The sequence below is a fragment of the Hevea brasiliensis genome, chromosome 1 (genome assembly GCF_030052815.1).
Source record: "Hevea brasiliensis isolate MT/VB/25A 57/8 chromosome 1, ASM3005281v1, whole genome shotgun sequence".
NCBI lineage: Eukaryota > Viridiplantae > Streptophyta > Magnoliopsida > Malpighiales > Euphorbiaceae > Hevea > Hevea brasiliensis.
Genome location: NC_079493.1, coordinates 5,714,583 through 5,725,300, shown reverse-complemented (window position 1 = coordinate 5,725,300; position 10,718 = coordinate 5,714,583). Strand labels below are relative to the sequence as shown.

General features: G+C 33.6%; 2 protein-coding genes across 2 annotated transcripts; both read left to right on the top strand.

Moving 5' to 3' along the window:
• Positions 1-4,611: 4,611 nt before the first annotated feature.
• LOC131183761 (uncharacterized) lies at positions 4,612-5,168 on the top strand. Its single transcript, XM_058154294.1, has 2 exons — positions 4,612-4,918; positions 4,966-5,168. Exons 1-2 carry the CDS (start codon positions 4,612-4,614, stop codon positions 5,166-5,168), a joined length of 510 nt encoding a protein of 169 aa, XP_058010277.1.
• Positions 5,169-8,880: 3,712 nt separating this feature from the next.
• LOC131183748 (uncharacterized) lies at positions 8,881-9,513 on the top strand. The gene has a single exon (XM_058154247.1). It carries the CDS (start codon positions 8,881-8,883, stop codon positions 9,511-9,513), a length of 633 nt encoding a protein of 210 aa, XP_058010230.1.
• Positions 9,514-10,718: the final 1,205 nt, after the last annotated feature.

Here is a 10,718-nt window from a genome sequence, read left to right as displayed (position 1 = left end):
TTGCTATAGATGCAGTTGGACTCTCAGGTGGGTACTAGTAATATGGAACAAAAAAGCTTTTTCTGTCCAGAGAACTCAATCTTTCAATCGGTGGATTTCATTACATGGTTCTTTTGTTTCTGATAACTTTGAGGCCACAATTGCTTTTGATTATAAGCCTTGCTCGATCTAAAATCAACTCATACTGTGGAATGAATTAACGCATGTCCTTGAGTTAATTGATAGGCCTATATTTCTCATTGGTGACTTTAATCAAATTTTGTCTATATTTAATACAAAAAGTGGCGGGTCATCCTCAGTGGGTATGAGACAATTTCAGTCTTTTATGGATAGCCTTTGTCTTCTTGATATTTCACTTAGTGGCATGCGTTTTACCTAGAGGAATATGTCCTTAATGAGCCACATTGACAGAGCCTTATCTTCACATCATTGGATTACTGTTTTTCCTAATCTCACTCTCATAGGCTTATCTAGAGGGGCTCAGATCGCAACCCCATCCTTCTCTCTTCAGTTATCTCTGACTAGGGCCTAAGACCAATTTCATTTCTTGATGCATGGTGGAGTTACTCAGGTTTTGCAGATGCTCTAAAATCTTTTTAGGATGAGGTTTCAATTTCTTCTGCACCTCTAACCTTAAAGATGAAAATGCTGAAACATCGACTCAAGATTTGGAATGTTAAAGTGTTTGGGAATGCTGAGGAAAAAATTAAGGCTCTGAGCCAATCTATTGACCAATGGGAAATTACAATAGAATTTCGAGACCTTTCTCTTTCAGAAGTGATCACCGTCCAACAATTAAAAGCTAATATGCAAGCTTAGATAGCCAGGAATAAAAGCATTCATAAATCAAGGCTTACTTGGTGTAGGTTAGGAGACAAAAACACACAGTTCTTTCATATTTGTTGTGTCAATAGAAGAAGGAAGAACTTAATCTCTTCTATTATTGAAGATGGTCATACTTACTCAGATATACCCTCCATTAAGCAAATCATCTTGAATCATTTCAAAGAGAGACTCTGCAAACAATACCCTTCGGATTACCAAAACATAAATTTGAATTACAGAACAATCACGCCTGAGGAAGCCTTGAATTTGGAAATTCCCTTCACCCTCGAAGAGATTAAGTCTGCAGTATGGAGTTGTGACCCCTCCAAGGCACCGGGACCGATTGGTGCAAACTTCCTATTTTACAAGAATTCTTGAACCTCATTAAAGATGATCTGATTGTAATGTTTGATAATTTTTTCTAGAACTCCACCATGCCCTCCGAACTTCACTCATCCTTCATGACACTTAATCCTAAAGTGCAGGGAGCCTCTAAATTTCAAGAGTTTAGGCCTATTTCCTTGATTCATGGGCTCTACAGAGTGGCGGCAAAGGTCCTAGTCAATAGGATCAAACCAATTATGTCAAAGATCATCAGCCCAAATCAGAGTGCCTTTATTAATGGACATCAAATTATTGACAGCTTTCTTATAGCCAATGAAGTAATTGATTACTACAAGAAATAAAATTGAAGCTACTTTTTGTTCAAATTGGACTTTGAGAAGGCCTTTAACACAATAAAATGGAATCATATTGATAACACAATGCGATAAACAGTATATAAGGCATACCCAGTAAAACTTACAAGTAAACCAGATATAGAGATGGCGACTAGGGTTGCTGTTTCCGTTATTATATATTACCAATGGATCTATAATAAGATCATTTATTTACAACGGAATGGTATACAAAGTCAACAGATCTCAATTAATACAAATAGGATTTATGGCTACACAAAGCGTGGAGGGTAGTTTTAGATCTGGTCCAAGACGAACTATTGTAGGGGATTTATTGAAACCATTGAATTCGGAATATGGTAAAGTAGCTCCTGGATGGGGAACTACTCCTTTGATGGGTGTCACAATGGCTCTATTTGCGATATTCCTATCTATTATTTTGGAGATTTATAATTCTTCCGTTTTACTAGATGGAATTTCAATGAACTAGATTTACAAGAACCACTAAGTCCTAGCTTTTCAATACAAAACGCTTCGTTTTGGTCTCGAATTTTTTATTCTATTTTGGTAGTTCGATCGTGCATTTTCTTTCTTTTTTTTTTTTTTCTGTATTTCTGGAATATGAGTGTGCGACTTGTTATAATTTATCCTATTGATAGTACAAAGAGTGGATCTGTCATCTTGATAGAGATGATTTTTTACCTCGTCAGGTATTTATTCTAGTATCTTTTATTCTAGTATCTGGAGCACGGAATATATGAAATAGATTACGAAGTATTAGAACTATGGGCTTTGGCACTAAATGGAGAAGGTGGATTCACACTTGCATCTCAAATGCTCGCATGTCCATCCTAATTAATAGGCACCCTACAGAAAAATTTTGTACCAGCAATGGGCTCCGGCAAGGCGATCCCTTGTCGCCGTTCTTATGCATTATTGCTGCAGAAACTCTCTCTTTAATGATTGATGAAGCTTATTCCCAAGGATGGCTCAATGGAGTTTAGTTGGTTCCCATGGACTGATGATTTCTAACCAGTAATTTGTAGATGATACGCTATTCTTTTCCCCTCCAAATCCTCTTCAAATTGCTGCCATCTCTCGAGTACTTTGTTGGTTTCAACTTCTTTCAGGTCTGAAGGTTAATTTTCATAAGAGCATTCTCATTGGAATCAATGTTGATGAACAAGTCCTAGAAGCGGTCGCGGATATAGCTGGTTGTCAAGTTGGGTCACTTCCTATCAAATATTTGGGGTTCCTTCTAGGAGCAAACGCAAATCGAGCATCCACATGGCAATAGGGACGAGCATTATTTGGTTCAAACCGAATAAATCGAACCGAACTACCTTAATTCTGTAATTCGATTCGGTTTTTAAGATAATTCAGTTCAGTTTAGTTTTATATTATAAAAAATTCAGTTATTTCAGTTCGGTTTTGAAGAGAAAAAAATCGGTTAAACCGAACCTAACCGAATAGTTTTATTGAATTTTGAATTGATTTATTTTTATGGAAAATTTATGAATTATATGTAATTATATATATATAAATTGTTTAATTTCATTGATTAATGGTTATTTGATTAAAACAAAAGTCAAAATCAAACCAAATAACTTGAAAATCAAGTCTAAATAAAAAACTAAAAAAAAATAAAACAGATCAATTTGAACCGAACCGAACAGAAATAGAGTGGTTTGTTTCGATTCGATTTTTCATCCATTTTAGTTTGATTTGGTTTCTAAAATATATAATTTAGTTTTCATGATTTGATTCGATTTGGTTTCGTTCAGTTCGGTTCAGTTTGAACCGAATGCTCACCCATAGATGGCAGCCCATCATCAGCAAAATTGAAAGTAAGCTTGCATTCCGGAAAGGGAAAGTCCTATCTATGGCAGGTAAGATAACATTAATCAAATCGTGTCTGTCAAATCTGCCTATTTATTACCTTTCGGTATTTAAGATTCCCAAGAAAGTTATAAAGAAAATTGAAAAACTGATGCGAAACTTTCTCTAGTCTGGTGGTGGGAATCAAAGGAGAATTCATCTCGTTGATTGGAACACTTTGTAACTACCAAAAAAGAATGGGGGCATTATGTTTTCAAATATTTTACTCCACAACCAATCCTTGTTATTTAAATGGCTCTGGAGATTACAGCAGCAACCTGAGGCAGTTTGGGTCAACACATTGCAATCTAAGTATTCTTTTCATAAAGACTCTGGCCTTCAACTTGTGACTGGTGGGCCAATCTTTTCAGTATGGAAAAACATTTAGGAATCCATGGCATTCAATATCAATGGATTTAATATCTTCGATAATATATTATTCGTGTTAGGGAATGGAGAAAAAATATATTTCTGGCATGATAAATGGATAGGCGAGGCACCTCTAAAATTCTCTTTTCCTCGACTATTCTCTATTTCTTCAAATCAGGAGGCAGTTGTTAGTGAAATGGGGTTGTGGCAAAACGACGTCTGGACGTAGAGGCTATTATAGCGCAAGTCACTGTTCACTTGGGAAAATGGCTCTTTGGATCAGCTTTTGGCTCTTCTCAATTCTGTTAATCTTTGCAGAAGTAGGAAGGATAAGCTTGTCTGGAAACTGGCTACAAATGGAACATTCTCTGTGCATTCTCTATATTCTTGTCTTATTAATGCTTCCACTCAAGTTTCCTTCTGTTCCTCATCACTTTGGCAGGGTCTCCTGCCACCCAAAGTGGAACTACTAGTTTGGTTGGCCTGCAGGGATCGCCTTTGCTGTAGAGGGCGATTAAGCTCAATTAACATCATTTCCCCTTCGCAGAGTGGTTTTCCCCTCTGTTCTGATGCTTCGGAATCTGTCTCATATCTCTTCCTCCATTGTTATCATTCCTGGAGACTGTGGAACTGGTTTTTTAGCTGGTGGGATCTGAAATTTTGTCTTCCTAAAACTGTGGATGCGCTTTTGAATCAGTGGAACTCTCTTTATTATGGGAACTTTCAGCGTAAATTCTGGCTCAACTTATTTTATGCAATTGTATGGTCCCTATGGTTATCACGTAATGATATGGTTTTTAATAACAAGGAGACGGACACCATTTCTTTATGCTCACTCATTTTAGTCCGAGTGGCTACCTAGATGCGAGCTTTGGATGCATCATTCCCCTTCTCAGGAGCTAATCTTTTGGTCACTGTAGATGCTGTCAAGTGCTGGACCAATCAAGTAAGATCGAGGCCTGCTGTTTCCTGGTCTCCTCTGCCTTCCGATTCCTTTAAATGGAATGTTGACGGTTCTTCAATCGGAAAACCAGGGAGGTCAGGTATTTGTGGTGTATTGAGGGACTCGTTTGGGAATATCATCTGCCTATTTTCTTGTTTTGTTGGTATCATTGACTCAAATGCAGCAGAACTTTTAGTTATCTCAAAGGCTCTTGAAGTTAGTGTCAGTAAGTAGGAGATCTTTTTTCAATTAGCTCCATCCTCATTGAATCAGATTTGATGAATGCTGTTTCTTGGTTTCATAACTTGGAGTCTGCTCCTTGGAGGTTCTCTTCAGTGGCCAACTCTATCATTGAATGCAAGAGTCATCTTCCAGCTTTGCTGGTTAAACACATCCCTCGTGAGGCTAATGCTTTTGCGGATAATCTAGCCAAGCAAGGAGTGTTTCATTATGATAATTTTATTGTTTTTCTCTGAGTACTTTTTTTGTTTTGCATTTTTTGTTGCTAGTTTCTGGTTTTGGTTCTATGAACCTTGTTAAGTTTTTTTATTGTTGCTTTATCCTCATTGGGGTTCTGCAACAGTCTGTTTTATTGGAGTGTTGCATCTTCTGTATTTCTTTCTCTTTTAATATATTTCCTTTTTTACTGATAAAAAAAATCAAATTATTATATAATTCTTCAAAAAAATAGATGTTTCTATAAAAAAATTTAGAGTTTGAAATTATTTAATATTTGAAAAGTATAAAAATGAAAGCTAGCTTTTGTTCACAATTTAAAAATAATATATTAGTCAACTTATTTATTTATCCATGCTTAAAATAAAATTATAATTTATTAAAAATTTTATCATTAGTAAAATTTTATAATATAATTATAAAATATAAAACACAAAAATATATATATATAAATTGTGGCTTTCCTTGGAGGGATCAATATTCCAAAGATGCTAAAATAGATTCAGCAACGTCGAATGAATGCATTTATTGTATATTCTTAAATTATACGAGAAAGCAGCAATGATAACAACAGCAAATTTTACATACAAGAATTTCAGCAAAATAGAAATGATGGATTTGATGATATCTAACAAACTGAATTCAAATCCTTTCAGGGTGTACACCTTGTAGCATGGAATATTCAGATTACAATTAAAAGGTCAATGATATTGTTCAAATGGAGAAATGGAGACTAGCTGACAGGTATCGGTCATGAATGTGGCATTTTTCTCAGTTGGGACAAGTCATCAACATATAGATTCGAGACATGGAATTGCAAATACATTTTCCTGCAAGAATAATGATTCCATGAAAGTATACTTACCTGAGAGTTGTGTACCATGCAACTCAAATGATTTGTGGCCTATTAAAGAAGAAAGTGCAACTGAAGTGATGTCAAAGGTTGTTAGATAGAATCTGGTGAATGAAGATGGCACACCAAAACTGAAACGATCATGGAAAGTAAAGATTTTCACTAAAAGGTTGGAGTTATTCTAGCTAGTAGGCAATGTAGCTGAAACAAAAGGTCATCATCCAAATCTTCATCTTTTTGGTTGGAACAACGTAAAAATTGATATGTAGACTCATGCAGTTGGGGGAATAACAAAAACTGACTTCATACTTGCTGTTAAAATCTATGGGCTTGACCTGCACTACCTACTGAGAAAGAAGGCTGCTACTTAACAGGTTGATAAGGATTTTGCAAGATTTGGAAATGATATGATTTTCTTCTATCTATGGAGTAAAGGATGATATATGGCAACCCAAATGGAGGTATTCAGTTTTGTTTTTATTTTTCTTCCAATAGAATGTGCCTGGGATATATATATTTTTAATTATTTTACATTCATTTAATATTAATTTTTAAAGCTATGTTAGTGTGATTAATCGACATCTGACAAAAAAATCATAATTTGCTAATAGAGCCTAACCTCAAATACTATTTTGTCACACTGTAAACTTCAAATTTTGAAGTGAAAATAATTGGAATCACATAGATAACTTTTTTTTTTTTTTTTAATTTTCCCTATCACATAGATAACTTTTTTTTTTTTAATTAGCCCTAATTTTAAATAGTTAACTGTTAACTTTGAAATTTTAGTTTGAACAAAAGGTTTGTTTATTCAACATTTTAAGTTGGCCATCGAGAATCCAAATGTGTTAAGCTTTGTTTGGATCAAGACTTCAACATTGACCCAACATCATTATGGGCTTGCTTTGGAATTGGGCTTCGTCTGGGCCTTTTTGGTTTCATGGGCCTTTATTTAATGTCATTTCATCGTTTTTCTTCTTTTTCGGATGTGGGACTTGCCCTTTCGATCATATTCCAAAAGCCTGCGCAGCCTTCAAATTATTGAACCCTAGAAGTGAAGTAGCAAGCGAACACAATAGCGGCTTCCACAGAATGTAGGTGGAAACTCCAGGTGAAATGCTAGTAACTCTTTCGGTTGGGGAAGAGGTCTATTTCCTTGATAGCACACTTTCCTACCATTAAGTTTTTAGCATTACAATAATAATTTTAAATAGCTAATTGCCGACTTTTGAAAAATTATTCTAAATAAAAAGTTTGTTTATTCACCAAACAGAAGGGGTGCCATCTTCTTAAAATTTGGTTGAATTTGAAAATGAACACTCCAGTCAGGAAACGCGTTTCCTAATCCTATTTTTTTTAACCTAGCGCTCCATCGTTAACACCGACTTCAGCCATTTCACTATCAGCACCAAAAAAAAAAAAAAAAAACGGTGAAATGATACCAAGCTTCTCATATAAACAGATAATATTTGACTTTTGAAATGCCCAATTAAATATGTAAACGTATTTAGTAACAATAAAGTAATTCATACCTATATTTGATGTACATACTCAATTAATTATTGATTATTATTTTAATTAAAATTATAGTGATAATTTTTTATTAGTGATATATAAATATAATTTTTTATTAATTGAGTGTTTATATATCTCGTAAATAAAAAATTTCAATAATAATAATAACCAAGACCGCCACCAGCACAAGAAGCCTTTAGTCAGAAAACATGTTTCCACATAAAAAGACCGACTTCCTGAATTTTAACTACCAGCACTGAAAGCAAAAATAAAAAACCTAACGTTGGGAAATTTCTGCTAAGCTTCTATATATGCCGACAATATTGACTCTTGAAAACAAAGCAATTAATTGTAGAGTAAAAATAAATTTTCAATTACCAAAATGCATAATTACAATTTAATTTCCAAAATTTAGTAAAATTTATAACTCAATTTATGCATAAAATAAGTAATTTATACTAGCTTTATTTAACGTGCATTACATGTTATACTTATTGTAAATGCTCATAATTTAATTTTTTAATATAATTTTTTTTTATTTTTTTATATATAATATAATAATGTCATAATATTTTAATTTGAAACAGTCAATTAAATTTGATTTTTTTAATTATCATAATATCAAATTACCATAATTGTATTTTATTCTTAATAATTAAAGTTTGTTATATATTTTTTTAATTTTTTTAAAATTTAATTTGTTAATGTCAAGAAAGTTATATATATTATAGATTTTCTTTTTTTTTTTTAAAGTCATATTAAAATAATACAAACTAATATAGTTTGACCCAAATTTTGAACTAAATGGCAAGCGGTTCAGATCCTTAAGTTCGGAAAGGGACCGTGTATCCATAAAGATAAGGTAGTCAGTTAAGAGACAAAGTGTTTGGATAAGACATCAAGTGTTCGGATAGGTCACAAGGTGTTTGGACGAAGTGATTGCTCGGATAAAAGATGGGTGTTTAGTAAGTATTCGGATAAAAAAAATGATTGGGTCTATATTAAGAATCGGTCACATGCTAAAAGTATGCCTTCTATCCGTTGGGAATATATGGCATATTAAGTGGTACCTCCATAAAATACAGAAGGAAATGAGTTATTATGGGCTGGTAAAATCTCAAATAGAACAAAAAAGATACTATCCTCTACTTTATAAATATGACTCATATCAACACTTGAGGTGCGCTATAACATTCCTTTTTTGTTTTGTTGGTATTTGCGCTCTCTGTGGCTTTTACTAATTTGAGCGTCAGAGTGACCTAACAGAGACTCAAGCAGCACCAGGAGGATAAAAATTTTCTAAAGTTCTTGGAGGTGTTTAAAAAGTTGCATATCAACACACTTTTGCAGAAGCATTAGCACAGATGCCCAATTATGTCAAGTTTCTTAAGGAGATTTTATCCAAGAAAAGAAGGTTTGAGGATTATGAGAAAATGATGCTTAATGAGGAATGTAGTGCTATTATTCTGAATAAATTGCCTTTAAAGTCTAAAGATCTAAGGAGTTTCATTATCCCTTGTAAAATAGGCAATTGTGAATTTGATAAAGCATTGTGTGATCTTGGTGCAAGTATTAATCTTATGCCTTACTCTGTTTTCAGGAAATTGAGACTAGGAGAGGTCAAGTCCACTACTATTTCTCTACAATTAGCAGATCGCTCTATGGTGATACCAAGGTGTGTAGTGAAGGATGTGCTCATAAAAGTCAACAAATTCATCTTTCCTGTAGATTTTGTTGTATTAGACATGGTGGAGGATAAAGAGGTACCTCTAATTCTTGGGCGCCCATTCCTTGCCACTAGCAAGGCCCTAATTGATGTTCATAAAGGTACATTGACTTTTAGAGTTGGGCATGAAGAGGTAAAATTCAATGTCTCTAGTACTTCTAAAGTTTCCATGGAAAAGGATGAATGTTTTAGAATAGAAGTTGTTAATGAGAGTTTAAGTAATTTGTTTAGTGAACCTAAATTGAATGATTTTGATAAGATTATTGTTTAGAAGGATTTTGCACATTTAGTTGAACGTAATGAAATTATTGATAGTGTTAAAAAAGTGCAAGATGAAATTGAGCTTAAGCAAGATGAATATAAAAAGCTTCCATCACAGTTTAAGGTTCCAAAGGTTAAACTCAAATCTTTTTCTTCTAAACTTCACATGAAATCTTCTTAAGGTAGAATAGGAATGTTGAACAAAATAAGTGGTGTTTTTACTATTGATGGAAAGAAATAGAAGTATAAGTTCATTGGAATACCTATTAACAAAGGAGACAAATCTTTGTTTAAACCTCCATGAGAAGGGAGAAATGGTCAAGCTAAAGACCTAAAACAAGCGCTCTTGGAAGGCAACCCATGCAACAAATTTTGATATCATTTCTTTTTGTCATTTCTTTTAAGTTTTGTTTATACTTAGTTGCTTTTAGTTTTAGTTTAATTTTAGTTAAAGTGTTTCCCTAAATTTTGATTGGAATTGTTTTCTTTTGGTTTTAGGTATAGAAGAAGAAAATGTGAAGAAGAATGAATGAGGTTCACAAGAAAGGAGTATAAGGTTAAGTTTAGTGAAGCAAGGGAAAAGGCACACATCAAAGGGGAGTGACCCTAATCTTTTATTGCCTTGATGAAATTCATTGTATGAATGATTACGTCTTTGAGAAGTAAATTCTTGGTTTTGAAGTGATATGTTTGATTTTGATGTTGTTGCAATCTTATACATATCTTGTGCTTCGTGGATTATTTTGTGCTAGATGGATAGTGGTGAAGTTAAATAATGTTACTTTGTTGGACAAATGTGAAGAAGATGCAATTTTGGTGTATGATTTTATTTTATTGTCATATTGCATTAGAGCCATATTTTGCATTGAAATGGAGTGATTTTTTTTTTTAAAGCAGTAAACTTCATGGCTAGGTGGGAGTTAGTCTTGTTAAGGAATGTAATTCATTGTTTAAAAGAAGTTGAATTTACTTTGCAAGAAAATTTTTTCATGAGAAGCAGTAAAGGTCATGGCTTCATGTGAGTTTGCATGAATTCCATGGTCACGCATGAGATTTTCTGTTCAAATGGAGTTAGAAATGGACATTTGGTGTTTATATGGCAGTAAAAACACATGGCTTGGTATGAGATTAAGTTTCACACACATGCTTGGCCATGAAAATTTTTTCCAAACCATGAAGTTCCCATTTGCTTTGCATACATACTTGTTTTTCTTT